General features: G+C 38.3%; 2 protein-coding genes and 1 non-coding gene across 3 annotated transcripts; 1 reads left to right on the plus strand and 2 right to left on the minus strand.

The window, feature by feature from the left end:
- LOC103960283 (AP2/ERF and B3 domain-containing transcription repressor TEM1-like) lies at positions 1–1305 on the plus strand. The gene has a single exon (XM_009372733.3). The coding sequence runs from the start codon at positions 236–238 to the stop codon at positions 1145–1147; it is 912 nt and encodes a 303-aa protein (XP_009371008.1). The 5' UTR covers positions 1–235; the 3' UTR covers positions 1148–1305.
- A 5933-nt stretch (positions 1306–7238) lies between these two features.
- LOC103940825 (protein rough sheath 2 homolog) lies at positions 7239–8533 on the minus strand. The gene has a single exon (XM_009351006.3). It carries the CDS (start codon positions 8497–8499, stop codon positions 7378–7380), a length of 1122 nt encoding a protein of 373 aa, XP_009349281.2. The 5' UTR covers positions 8500–8533; the 3' UTR covers positions 7239–7377.
- A 1938-nt stretch (positions 8534–10471) lies between these two features.
- TRNAG-CCC lies at positions 10472–10542 on the minus strand. Its single transcript has one exon. It is a non-coding gene; the product is annotated as a tRNA-Gly (tRNA).
- Between the last annotated feature and the right edge of the window lie 4169 nt (positions 10543–14711).

Genomic DNA, 14711 nt, shown 5'->3' on the forward strand with positions numbered 1-14711 from the left:
TCCTCCCCCCAATAGGTCGGTGTGCCAGAAACTCATCATGGAGAAAGAAATACTACCTAAACATTAGTGACCATTGTCTGTCAAGTCTAGAAACCCAAGCGGTCAATTCTTGTCATCATCTTCCTCAAACTCATTACCCTAGAAACAAAGTTTGATTCTCACTCTTCTCTTCCTACGAATCAAAATACTATAGAAATAGAGTTTAATTCTCGTCTTCCTCTTCCTCCCGATCACAATGGATTTGATGAGTTGCTGGAATGCGAGCACAAGTGACTACTCAACAATGAATGGAGCAAACGGTGCAAGTTCAAACAAGTTGCCTTCTTCAAGGTACAAAGGAGTAGTGCCACAGTCAAATGGCAGGTGGGGAGCTCAAATATACGAGAAGAGTCATCGTGTATGGTTGGGAACCTTCAATGAAGAAGAAGAAGCTGCTAAAACCTACAACATTGCCTTACTAAAGTTCCGGGGTCTTGATGCCATCACACACTTCAGTCGAAGCCAAATGAAACCCTACGGACCTGATGTCACGGAGGCTCTTTTCTTGGAATACCATTCCAAGGCTGAAATCGTTGACATGCTTCGAAAACATTCTTATGCCAACGAGCTCGAGATGTACAAGCATAAGTTGCACAATGGTGGTGCTCTAGGCCTTGACGATGGTGGAAAGCGTACGAAGTGTTACCTTGATTTAATGGACACGTGTAGTCGCGACAGGGAGTTGCTTTTCGAGAAAGTGGCAACACCAAGCGACGTAGGGAGATTGAACCGCATGGTTATACCAAAACAACATGCCGAGAAGCATTTTGAGGTTCATCTGAGTGTAGGGTTTGGTAAAGGGGTGTTGTTGAAATTTGAGGATGAGTTGGGGAAGGTGTGGAGGTTTGGGTACTGTTATTGGAGTAGTAGTCAGAGTTATGTGTTGAGCAAAGGGTGGATTCGTTTTGTGAAGGAGAAGAAGCTGAAAGCTGGTGATGTTGTGAGGTTTCAGAAATCGGTAGGGGAGGATAAGAAGCTGTTCATTGAGTGTAGACCTAGAAAAGTTGACGTTTCGGGGATCGAGGAGATGCATGGCAGGGTTGCTGACCCTTTAGCGACGGTTCAAGATGATGGAGTGGTGAGGTTGTTCGGAGTTAACATATCATGAAAACATGTGCATTATAGAGAATAGCAGGTGTTGGAGGCTTGGACCATGTTCAATAAGTTAAAAGTCAACCTTTTATTTTCTTTTTCTTTTTGCTTGATAAAGAGAGAGCCTTCTCTTGCAGTGTGTGCAATTAGAATAATTATATGACAAAGCTCGTGGCATATAGAACGATTGGGTAATTTTCAAGTTTAATAAAAGAACGAGAATATCTTAATCCCATCGTTCTGTAACCAAATGACAGGCCATCGTTTTGTAAATTTAAGGGGAACGTTATATAAACGCACAAAACTGTACTTACTCACAAAATCTTTAATGTAAGTGAGTAGTAGAGTTCATTTGTATTAATTAGACAGTGTGTAAAAAATATGATAATATTTGTTTATTTAAATAGAATTATTGTAAATTTCTTTCATCTTCCACTACTTGCATATTTTTCTCCTTTAAAAAAATAAAATTACTAAAAGAATTTGAGCAAATACGAAAAACAATGATTCAAACTTTAGCCTTGACAAGCCACCTACTACAGTCTAGTGATATTTATTTTTCATTTATAACTGAGGTTTTTTGTTCGACTCTTGTGAATGGCGATTTTCGTGCCAAATTATTATATGGTTGACCTATTATATGGATTAGCCCAAATGATCTCTTAGTGTAAATATATCGCTGAATTCAAAAACTTCATCTGTAACATAAGACAATATTCTAAGGAGGCATTCCTTTTTCAACATAAACTTGACATTATTTTATTGTACAAACGTCATAAATGGAACCAATCATTTTCTTTAGCTCATTGAAAGATCCTCTCCATAAAAATTCATAGATTTGGAGACCATTTAAGCATCCATATGTACAAGTAAATCGATAATTATGATAACAAGTAACATCCTTGAATGAATGGCTAAAGATCGTACGATTGAACGGTTGACAAATTAGTAAATTTTTTAAAGACGACCTTTAAATGATGATAAATAGAATAAATGATTTTGATTTGAGAAGCAAAATAATGCTACATAATCACTAAGGGATGAATGACTCCTTACAAAGGAGAAAAAAGATGAATGACTTATTACAAAGGAGAAAAAATCCTTTCTTTTTCACGCAAGTAATTTGACAGGATAACTTACCAATCTAAATCAATAGCTACTTTAACGTACTATTTTGTATTTGTTATGCTATCACTCTCGTGACTTTAGGTACGCTAGAGGTATTTAACATCATTGCATAAATGATTTAGGGAATAAACACATGACCTCGATGTTAAAAAACAAAATCAGATTGCATCATACCATTTTTTCTTGTTCAGTGTTGTTTAAGATGAGTATAGATATTTATTTATATGTTATATAATAAAAAAATTTGTCTAGGCCGGTCTAGACGCTAGACCCCTATCCTCTGAAAAATTTTCTAATGTGCCTGAAATGCAAACACATACGTCATATGTCATTATACAAATGGATTAGTATCGTTGACATCTTATGACTAATAAGCATAAGAAGAAGTATTAATAAGTATACACATATTACGGCATAAGTGCATTAGTATTACATTCCCTACATAGATTTTAGATTGCTCAATTATTTTTCTTGAAGTTCATTGTAATAACCAGTGTTCTAAAAATCGGCCTAGGCGCTCGGCGGTGGAGTCCCAATCCGATTTGGGCTAAATCGTTCAGGTAAGGTGGCAAGGATTTAGGCGGCTGCCTAGGTGTCTCTAGGCGCTCAAGGCGGCCTAGGCGGCGGTCGATGCTCTGCAAATCTCCCTTCTCATCCGCACGATCCACAACCCACAACCCAAATCTTCAAACCTGCGCTGTTGCACCCAACATCAATCGATGAACCTAAGTAGATTGAGAATATACAGGGATGAACAATACACATAATCCGTCTGATGGGTTACTACAGAGAGAGAAGGGGATTTGTTGAAGAGATATGTTCGTTCTGTTGAAGAGAGAGAGAGAGAGAGAGAGAGAGAGAGAGAGAGAGAGAGAGAGAGATAGTCGAAAGAAAAACTGAAAATGGGAGGAAAAGAAAGGCATAACTAAAGACTAAAGAAAGAGTGACAAAAAAAAGACTAAAGAGAGAGAAGGGGATCTCTCTGTAGAGAGAGAAAGAAGAGGAGATATGTTGATAATAAATGCAAGCCTAGAGCCACTAAACAAGTGATGGTTGATTGGGACTAGCATTGGAGAAACCGGAAAAGCTGTCAGTTTAATTGAAAAAAAGGCTTTTCTTTCAAGTTGGGTCCATTGTGGCCCACTATTTTGTTCAAATAAAAAACAAACTAGGCCCAATATTCTTTGTATAAAATTAGAAAAAAAAAAGTCCTAAAATTATACACATATACTCATATTTTATAATATATAGTGTAAATTTATGTAAATCCGCCTAGGCGTCGCTTAGCCGCTAGGCGCTAGTCCACTGCCCGACTAGCATCTAGCGTTTTTTAGAACCGTTGGTAATAACTAGGCAATTCCGTTCTTGTTTTCATGGATTAATTCCTTAGATAAGAAATTGTTCAAGTCCTTTTATCGCTGAAGGCTTATAAAAGAACCAAATGGAGCTAATTTTGTACTCGATGCACAACCACACTCAATTAGAAGTCAATATCGATTTAGGCGCAATCTCATCCAACATGTCTACTACCAATACCTAGTAGTGGTTTGCTCACACAATCAATCATTTGACCTACTTCCAAGGCTAAGGAGATTTTAGGAGTAAACACATATAAATATTTTTTATATAACTAAAGCTTGGTAACAATAATGAGTAATTAACAATGCACAATATTATTCAACATGTTGTGAGTAGCATTTTAATAGGAATATGATTGTGTAAATTTAAGTATAAATCCAATAAAATTTGGGATATCAAATCCTTATACGCTTGTATATTTGCAGGGCAAACAAACTCATCATGATTAATATATGTAAAGGTATAAGGTCAATGGACAAAACACATTATGAGAAACAGCTGAGCCCATCAAAATCTCGACGAACATTCTTGAAAGTGCTCATCATCCAACTAATTATAAACCTAATTTATGTTTTGTGAATTATATTTTGCAATGATTATTGTGATTCAATATATGAATTACTTGAGATATGTTTGGGAAAATATTGAAAAGAATAGAAAATAGTGGATTTTACCCAAAGCTCTGAGCCGCGGCTACGCCGAGCCAAGCCGTGAAGCCATTATCGTCCAATACCCTAATCCCAGGTGAACGACATGTCTCCTTCCTTCAAACCTGACCGCGCCACGCTCTGCCCTCGCCTAAAGTTGAGTGGCCACGAGGCTGCAAAAATCTGAAGAATTTAAATCTAAACTACTTGACGTAAAAAACCTGAGATATATTGAGGTACATTTAATCATGAGACCAAGTTTAGAACTTCTCTTAATGAAACAATAAAATGCTTATAAAGACAAGACATGAGTTTTTTTCTTCCTGTAGCTAGAGACATGTTTTGGAATCACTGCATAGAGAGACAATTCAATTATTTGTTAATTACATGTTGGTTGTCATAGCTTTTGTTGTTGCCAAAAGACCAAAAAAGTTATTTTCAATGACCTAGTGAGACATGATAATTTTATAAAAATCCCATGAGACAAGTTTACTTCTGATTTATATTTGAGAAAATAACAAAGTTAAGAAGAAGGGTGGTGCTATTCACACATCTATTTTTACTTTCTACACATCCCTGTTGATTTCTATTCTTCAATGTTTTTGAATTCATTTTATCCAACGGTCAGAAATTGTAAGAGCATGTTGGAAGTAAAAATGAGTATGTGGATAACACACTCCCTAGAAGAATAAGTAATGAACTCTACGCATGAATGAATTCTATTAGCAAACTGCAGCTTAAGGAACTGCATATTCTTCAAATATCACACCACAATAATCTTCCAAAAGAGATTTGTTATATGTATAAAGTGTCAAACACCCTCCACGAGATTTGTTCTATGTATAAAGTGTCAAATATCCTTTAACTACGACAATCTTACACGAGAGATTTGTTTTATGTATAAAGTGTCAAATGTCATTGTCAATGCCATAGTATGTTATGAATATCAAGATTTCAAATCTTCTGCTCTAGGCAATGTTTATTCCGTCATGAGGAGAGATTTTCCCAAATAACGAGTATTCAAGTGGTACTCTACATGTCATTTCACAATACCAGTAGAGATACATCGCTAAGTGAATTTGTTGATTATATTCAAACAGAGATCGGCTACACTGAAAAGCTTATATATGTCCGTCCATCTCAATGGTGAGCAGGAGGGCCGCAGTGATCTCCATCTTGGTCCCAAATTAGTTGGGGTTGGAATGACGATTAATTCTTTCTTCTTCCAAATGTTACAGGTGCTTGATGTCTGAAATCGATAATGAAAATAGAGATAGGGAAAGGTTTCTTCGCATCACCTACAGTGGAGAGGAGAGAGGCAATTAAGTCTGAGAATGCATGTTGTGGAAGCTTTGTAATAGTCAACGTTTAAAATATCGGTATTAGTGGAATATTGATAAGCAAATTTGTGAAAGTATAAACAGATATATCGAATATTGATATCAGTATTGGTTGCTTTCAATGGAAAAAATAAAAATTCAAAATAAAACTTTAGGGATTATCAAACATTGATTTGGACGAAATATAAGAGTTTCTCCGATTTTAACATGTGTAAGAAATAGTGACAATATTTATCGAATTTAGCCTAAACTTAAGAGTGTCTTCGATACGAGGTGAAGTCCCTATTTTCATATTTTTCTGTTATCTTTTGAATATTTCTATAAAAAAAAAATATCTGACTCCATCAAGGAAAATTTAATCAAAGGCTCAATGAATTTGGGCTTGGACTGGTATATTTTTTAATCTTTGTTTTTATAGGTAAAAGATTATAAAAGCTCCCCATATGAATAAGTCTAATGAATTTCCCAATTTATTTTGTCAGTCAACTCCCGGTCCCGAGCCCAAAGAAAAATATAACTCCTTGAGGGCATCTCTAATGGTTGGGCTAAAAACCAAATATTTTAGCCCGAAAAATTTAGCTTTTAGACCAAAAACAACTTTTCAACTCCAACTGTTTTAGCCTAAAATTTTAGCCTAGGATTATTAATAAATAAATTTAGGCTTTTTTTTTTTGTTAAATTAATTTTTTTAAATAAATATGTAGACTGTCGTAAATTAATTTTATGAACATTTTAATCTAAAAAAATTTAAATTTCGATAAATATTGGATGAAATGCACTCTGATTTTTGGGCTAAATTTTGAGGGAATTTGGTCTTGGTTTAGCATTTAGCCCAAATTTTCTCCTTGGGTTGGAGTGGCTTTGGGGGGAAATTTTGGACAATAATTTGGCTTTTAGCCCACCATTGGAATTGATCTTAGGATCAATAAGAATGTTCGGGCAGCCCAACATAAATTAACTACTCAATTGGCCCAAACATCTAGAGTGGTATTTAAAGTTATAATTTTGGGGCACTTTCATATATGGGTTAAGGTTATTATTAAATATACCGTTAGTTGGTAAAGTGGCACCTATGCAGACAATGACTGAGCACCATGTGAACATTAAAATGTTAAAAGAGTATAATTTTAAATTTGTTTTATATTTTTTAAAAATTTTATCTTTTAATATCCACGTTAGCCCCATATTGACAAGTGGTTCCCAGTTATTGTCTACGTGGGTACTACATCACTAATTAATGGGAGATTTAACAGCAATCTTAATAAATGTATAAATGTGTCCTAAAATTATGACTTCAGGTATCGCTCTGAAATATAAAAATAAAAATAAAAAACTTAATTTACCAAATGTTGAAAACCAAAAAACTGAAAGGTAGTACACTGAGATTAACCTTAATTATTAATACTACTTTGAGAAAAGAATAGCGTATATTGAGTTAAATAGACAATTGTACAGGTTGGTGCTTATTTTATTTATTTTTAATAGGAGGTTGATGCTCAATTATTAGTGTTGAATTATTATGTTATTTCCCAAATTCAATATTCTTTTATAATATAATTAAAATCGTGTGGAGAAACAAATAAAACGAAAGTAATATTATAATTACTTTAATTTTCTTATCATAATCTAAAAGTTATATCTAAAAACTTTTATTTAAAGAATATTTTTTGTCACTAATAACAGAAAAAAGAGAAGGAAAATGAAAGATGACAAGTTGCAGAGAGTGTTAATTCAAGTAAAATTCCTAAACCAAACCACATAATTAGTTCTAATTAACATGGTTTACTGCTAAACCCATGATTACGAACCCCGACCGCAATCAGCTCCACAAGTTTCGCCAGCTTCGCATGCTTCCCGCACCAAGCTTCCACAAACTTCGCCTCCTTACCCTCCGCCTCCCTCTGCAGCGCGCTCAGCTCCTCCCTGTAATCCCTCTCTATTCTCCCCACCAACGCCACCTCCTCCTGTCTCAAGCACCTTATCTGCGCCTCGATTTCCTCCACCGCCTCCCTCTGCTTCCTTCCCTTCTCCGCCTCCAGCTGCTGCTCCAGCCTGCTCAGCCGCCATGTCGCCTCCTTCTTCTGCTGCATCCAGCTCTGCATCCCCTCCTCCACCTCTTTGCACAGCTGAATCAGAGTGCCCATCTGATAAAAACGGGTCGGGTCCGTGTCGGGAACCGGATCGGAGGGAGACAGCGTCAAGCTCACCGAAGGCGAAGGGGTGGTGGAGGACGTGGATGACGTTGTTGACGACGGGTTAATGTTCATCCACTGAGGCATAACGGAAGGTGCAGTTACGGACGTCGCGGTGGAGCCGACCGACCCGAGTGAAAGTACCGGGTCGGGTTCTTGCATCATGGTGGTGGACTGGAACGCAGCACCGTAAACCTTTGGCTGGACGACGTATTTCTCGGCGAAGGTTTCCAGTATGTGGTCGTAGGGACCCTTAACGGCCTTCTCCGGAGATCCAATTCCGGCGACCGCAATATTCATATCCGGTGGCAGCTGGGTCGACGACGACGATGTATTGCACAGAAGGTGTTTGTTCTTTTGCCTCTGAGACTGCAACTTGAGCTGCTTCTCCTTAAAGACCTCCCACCACTTGCCGAGGCGCTTAGGGGTGCGGCCGGGGAGCTCGGCGGCGATCTTCTTCCACTTGTTGCCGTGCTTTGCCTGGAGGGAGACGACGAGGGCCTGCTCCTCTGGGGTGAGCGAGCCCTTCTTCAGGCCGGGTTTCAGGTAGTTCTTCCACCGCTCCAGGCAGGACTTGGGGTCACGGAGGAGGGGCTTCCCCATCCGCGGGGAGACCAGGCTCCACTCTTTCGGCCCATATTGCTTCACGTAGGCTCGCAGCAAGGCGTCTTCTTCCGGTTGCCAGCGCTGCCGCTCCTTCATTTCATCGCCATGTCTTCCGCCGGAATTGAGAGAAATCGCAACCGCTGACGGAGGAGGAACTGATTCCAATTCCAATCCAACAAACCCAATTCTCAATTCCACTTCCCGTTCTTACTAAATAGTACGGATTTGGGAAATTATTAAGGATGGAATGGAGAAGGGGATATCTTTGTTTGTAATATATAGATGGGGATGGATACTTGATGCGTGGGGAATGAGCTTGAGGAGACGCGCCACTTCGTGGGGGGTGGTGGCATCAGTGAAAAGTGAAACGGTGGCAGTCGTATTTGCTGGTTTTAGGGCGCATTGAATGATAGTGGAGGATTTGCCCCGATGGGATTAGTCATTGGAGAGAGAGAGCAGGATCAGAAGGCCAGGAATCAGAGAGAAGGAGGCGGGTGAGTGACAGTGATTAGTCAGAGTGGTGGACAGGCGACTGGACTGGACTAGGGCAATACTGGACAGCAAAACTCCCTACCTCACAATTACTGTGCATGGATAGCAAAGATGCCGAGTGGAATTCAACCCCCAATCTTATCCATATATGTACTACTCTAGTAACTGTTCAATTACCATGTTGATGGGGAAAAATGCATATGCCTTGGTGTGGCCTAGACTTGTTGGTTGGTGGCTTCGTCTCAACGACAGCGGTGGAGTTAGAATTTTTACTATATAAGAGCGTAAAAAAAAAAAAAAAAAACTAGAATATGGTTAACTATGAGATTACAAACAAAGAAAAATTGATTACATTTCGACAAAATAATTTACAAGTATCCTCGGTGAGCTTTCATGTTTTGAAAACGTTAGATAATAAGTTCATAATCAATCCTGTTGAGTATTTCTAATCAACAAGCAATTATCCTTGCCGTACTAGTCCTTGTTTGGTGAACATTCAAAAAGGAGACGCATTAAATTAGACAACAATAAAATCGGCTATGAGACAATTCCAATCGTCTTCAGTCTAACCAGCTAATGGGCATGTCACTTGTTAATTAATCATATTGATGCTCAAACAAAAAGGTAATAAAAAAATTAGAGCACTGTGATTAAATTCTTGATAAGAGCATCTCTAAGGGACTAGCCAAATCACCGCGAACCATATTTGGTTGAAACTCCCCAAGTAATGCAAATGCACAAACACAAATGGTATGTGTAATGTGCATCAATGCACGTGTAATAATGAGAGTGTAATGTTGAAAGGGGTAATTGTTTGTGTTGTTGTGTCTTGTTCTTGTTTATAAAGACGAGACGCATCAACGCATTTATCGGATCTGTTTTTGGCTGCTTTTTCTCCGTCTTTTGTTTCTCGCTGTAGGTGTATAGGGTGGGGATTTCAGGATTCAAACTTTGGATTTATGTGCACCAGCATACTCATGCACATAAAAGATGGAAGGGAAATCCAGTTAGTTGCATCAAAGCATTCTATTCACGTGTCGAGCCCAATGCTCTTATCTCACCACTAAAAATTAAGTATGCATACTTTTAAAAGACGCGTTCGGTTATTGTGACGTTTTGTGTTAACGATATAATATTATGCATATAAATTTTTGTTTATATGAGTTTATATTATAATCACAAGACACCACAATGAGCAAGAGACATCACAATGACAATATACTTGTATCACATAAATCCTGATGTTGCTAAAGGTGTTTCACATCGAAGATGAAAGGTTAAGGAAATAGTTTAAATTTAAATGATCTCATGGTTTCTCGTCCTCATGGTTCAACATCACCTGTTATACAGTTTACTTATATTAGCATATGAATAATTCACAAATAATATGTACATATATCTAACTGTGATTCGTAGTAACGTATAAATTTCTACTTTTAAGTGAATTAGGCACGTAGGCAAGTATTTCACACATTTGGACCTGCTGTATATTTGCCACTACTTTACTTGCGACAACAGTTCCCCATTCTTTGAGGCCGATTTGGTTGGAGCCGAGTTTAAGGTAAAAAAAACAAAATGCGCATCCAGGGAATCGAACCCTGGTCAGTACCGTGGGAGGGTACTATGATACCACTACACCAGATGCGCTTGCTGGTGAAGATTTCATCACAAACTGATAAATATGTAAGCTTAATTCACGGCCATGTATTATCACGTCTAGAGTTTCAAAATATCTAATTGCTTACGAGTAATTTGAGTCGAATTCTGCACGAGTATAGAACCCAAGGTATACACAGTTAGAAGACAACTAATGTTAATCAGTTTATACGAATATTGATTTGTATTGAGTCATATATAGATTGATATGAACACGACACGAATATAAATGAGTTCCAAGTTTGATATATTTTTGTCCCTGATTGTTGGAAGCTGAATCGTTTCTAAAGGCCAACTCTTCACCATGCATTGTGGCATCCAAGTTTCAAAAGCTCGAGTTGCATAACCTTTCATGGTAGGGTTGGTAATCTGTACAACTTTTGTTCATTATCCTTTTGAATGTTGATAAATTCATAAGTTGACGCGAATACATGTCATACATTTCTTTTCATGAACATCTGTCAACTTCAATTGATTTATTGTATGAAATCTAGCAATATGTGACGGTATTGTGCGTGAAATTAATCAATCATCCATACGTCACATATTGTATTAATTGATGGAAAATGTTGTTTGGTTTCTTTTGCAGTAAAAGTTCAATAACTCAACGTGTACGAGATCAACGAGCGAAATCGTTCAAGCCCTGCATATCTCAGTTTAAGCCAGAAACCTGTGCATGCTCTCGGAGACCTTGTGCCCTTCACAAACAAACTAATTTTATTTTTATTTGGAAATTGGATTCACCAATATTCTCTAAAAACATATTTATTTGAAAATTAGATCACTGTTGTAGGCCTATTTGATTGAGCTATCCAAGGGAGGGTTTAGAGAAAGAGAGGGGCCCGGCAATATTGAGGGAGAAAAGAGAATGATTTAATTTTGAGGTGTGTTTGAGTCATCTCATTGTGTCTTTATTTATAGTAGTAAGATAGGAAAAAACCTTTCCTTTTAGGATTACAACTCTTAATAGGTAATCAACTCCTATTAGAAATATAAGATGCATTCCCATATCTACTAGGATTTACACAGTCAAATTCATATTCTAAATATGAATGCAACACTCCCCCTTGAGTGTGTAATTATTCAACAAACCATTGCATCAAATCTTCAGCAGATAAGGTAGAATAGTTGATGAAGTCATCGACACAACGGGTGAACGCGAGTCTTAAAATTTAAGGAAGTATGCATTTGTAGTAAAACTCACAAAACCTCGCTATAGTAAAACCCAAGGCGTGGGGAATACCCATAGACTAAGGAGAAAAGTGAGAAGTGTGCATAATGTCTAAAACAAACGTCAAACAAGACAAAGGTAGTGAACTCAACGGAGTATAATAATCCCAGGATGGGTGCCTCATCAAAACCTCGTTAGGTAGTAAAAACCGAATGGGAAAAATGCTCCTAATCGTAGGAAAAAGAGTACATTAAGATCAAGTAAGTATGCTTTAGGATACTCCCCCTGAGTTAGACATAATTTCTAAATAAGAGAACTATAAGCGATTCAACTCAGATAATTTACGCATACCGATTCCTTGGACGAGCTTCTGAAAAGTAGACTTGGGCAATGACTTAGTGAAGAGATCGGCCAAGTTGTTCTGGGAACGGATTTGCTTAACTTCAATGTTCTGATGCTGCTGCTACTGGTGTGAGTAAAGGAACTTGGGGTTATGTGCTTGGTGTTGTCTTCCTTGATGTTTCCCTTCTTTAACTGCTCGATACATGTTGCATTGTCTTCAAAGATCGTCGTAGGAAGGTTAACGACTGATGTAAGACCACTAGTGCTTCGAATATGTTCCATAACTGCTCTCAGCCAAAAACATTCACACGATGCTTCATGTAGGGCGAACATCTCATCATGGTTCAAAGAAGTCGCAACTAGCGTTTGCTTGGTAGACCTCCAATATATAGTGTGGTCTTCAATGGACCTAGCCTATTTGAGAACGTGCCCTATGTGGGTTAGACATATATCCAGCATCTGCATAACTAATAAGGTGAGAATCAATCCGAGGACCATAAAGGGCGACAACACTTAAAGATTCGCGAGTTTAGAACAAGCCCAAATCCGTTGTACCCTTGAGGTAGAGGAAAATGTCTTTAACATCATTCCAGTGTCTGCGTGTGGGCATATTGTTGTATCTTGCCAAAAGATTAACAACGAATGAGATGTCGGGTTTAATGCACTGAGCCAATTACAATAAAGCCCCAATTATACTTAGGTATGGAACTTTGGGTTCCAAAATCTCTTCCTCATCCTCATTTGGATGAAAGGGATCTCGTTTAGCATCTAGAGTTCGAACGACCATGGGTGTACTCGAAGGCTTCACTTTATCCTCATTAAAATGTCGCAACACATTTTGGGTGTAGTTCGATTTATGTACTAGGATTCCATCTGAACAATGCTCGATCTCCAGGTCGAGACATTATCGAGTTTTCCTAAGATCCTTCATCTCAAATTCCGATTTCAAATGCATAGCAATTTCCTCAAGCTCTGTAGGAGTTCCGATGAGGTTCATGTCGTCTACATAAACTGCAACGATTGCAAACCCATAATGTGACTTCTTTATGAACACGCATGGGCATAATTCATTGTTCACATAACCCTGACTTGTCAAATATTCACTTAGACAATTGCACCACATCTGCTCGGATTGTTTTAATTCGTAGAGTGACCTCCTCAACCTAATTGAGAGAATGTTTTGTGGTCTAGACCTATTTGAACCAGTCAATGGAAGTCCTTTTGGAACTTTATCCCCATAGAGATACATGGTTACCATGTCCATAAGCTACATATTTAGTTTTTCAGAAACTACCAAACTGATTAGGTAGCGGAACGTTATAACGTCTATTACAAGGGAATACATCTCCTCGTAATCAATCCCAAGGCGCTGAGAAAAGCCTTGTGCTACGAGGCGTGCTTTGTACCACACCATTTCATTCTTTTCATTATGCTTCCTCACGAAAACCAAATTGTAGCCAACGGGCTTCACGCGTGGTAGTGTACGAAACGATTGGTCCAAACACTTTATGTAACGCCCCACCCCAAAATATTTATTTCAGAAAATAATATTGGTGATAGGCCCAAACTAAACTCTTGTTTAGTTAACTACCATTAATGACAATTCTTTACTTCAATTTATTTTTCCCTCACAAAATTTATGATCAACATTTATTTACCAAAACATAAGGTCAAATCTCAAATTATTCACCAAATTCCTTTTCTTAGCTTAATTTCTCAACATAAGATTTGTCTCGATTATTTAAGGTTGCATCTAACCCCTTTTGGACTACCTACGTACCTTTGAACGGGATCAAGCATTTCGTAGTTCACCATTCAATCTTAATCCATTTTCGATTATATTCCAAATAAACGAAATATCCAACATTATTTCTAATGATTGAAACACATCCAATGGGTACCAAATTCGTATTTAGAATATCCAAACTTGTACAAAATGGTAGCATCGGCCCACTGGCCATGTGGCGCCATGGGTGGCGGTTTCTGGCGAACGGAAACCCAATTTTCAAACTAGCACTAAAAATTACCAAATTTTATAGGTAAGTAGAGTTCAATGAGAGGAACAACTTTCATACTTGAGCTGAAGTCCAATTCGGCCGGGAAATACCTCAAATCGCCCTCGAGCTGTAGGAAACCCTTGATTTGGGTGTTCTTGATTCGACTCTAAAGCAGCTCTGTTGCCCCCAAACTTGTTTGGGCTTTATTCCTGGGCTCAAGAGAATTCTATCGGTGGTGGTGATTGATGGAATTTGCTTCAGAAATGGGAGAATCGACAGTAAGAACCCCCGCACCCACTGCGCGGTTTCTCCCAAATTCAAGGCCAATTTTCCTATATTTTTGGATCAAATTAGTAGAGGGAACGACTGGGTTTGAGGTAAGGATCATTTTGGCACCTGTCCCATCATCAACAGGGGCTTGAATTGGGAGATATGGTAGGGTTGGGTTGGCGGGTCGAAGAGGGATCCGGTTCCCTCTTTCTCTTCTCCCTCATTTCCCCTCCTTTCCTTCCCTCCTGATTAGCTGGTCCCCTTCCTCATTTCTCTCATTTCTCTTATCTCTTTCTCATCCCAACCGTCCATCTTTCACTCTTCTTTTATGTTGCTTTCATCCTAGCCACACACGTGACATATCACATGGCTCCAGAAAA

The sequence above is a fragment of a genome, unplaced genomic scaffold, assembly GCF_019419815.1.
Source record: "Pyrus x bretschneideri cultivar Hongxiangsu unplaced genomic scaffold, Pyrus_bretschneideri_v1 Contig13, whole genome shotgun sequence".
NCBI classification, from domain to species: Eukaryota; Viridiplantae; Streptophyta; class Magnoliopsida; order Rosales; family Rosaceae; genus Pyrus; species Pyrus x bretschneideri.

Coding starts and splice junctions, on each gene's coding strand:
- LOC103960283 (XM_009372733.3), top strand. CDS start 236: ATGGATTTGATGAGTTGCTGGAATGCGAGCACAAGTGACTACTCAACA.
- LOC103940825 (XM_009351006.3), bottom strand. CDS start 8,499: ATGAAGGAGCGGCAGCGCTGGCAACCGGAAGAAGACGCCTTGCTGCGA.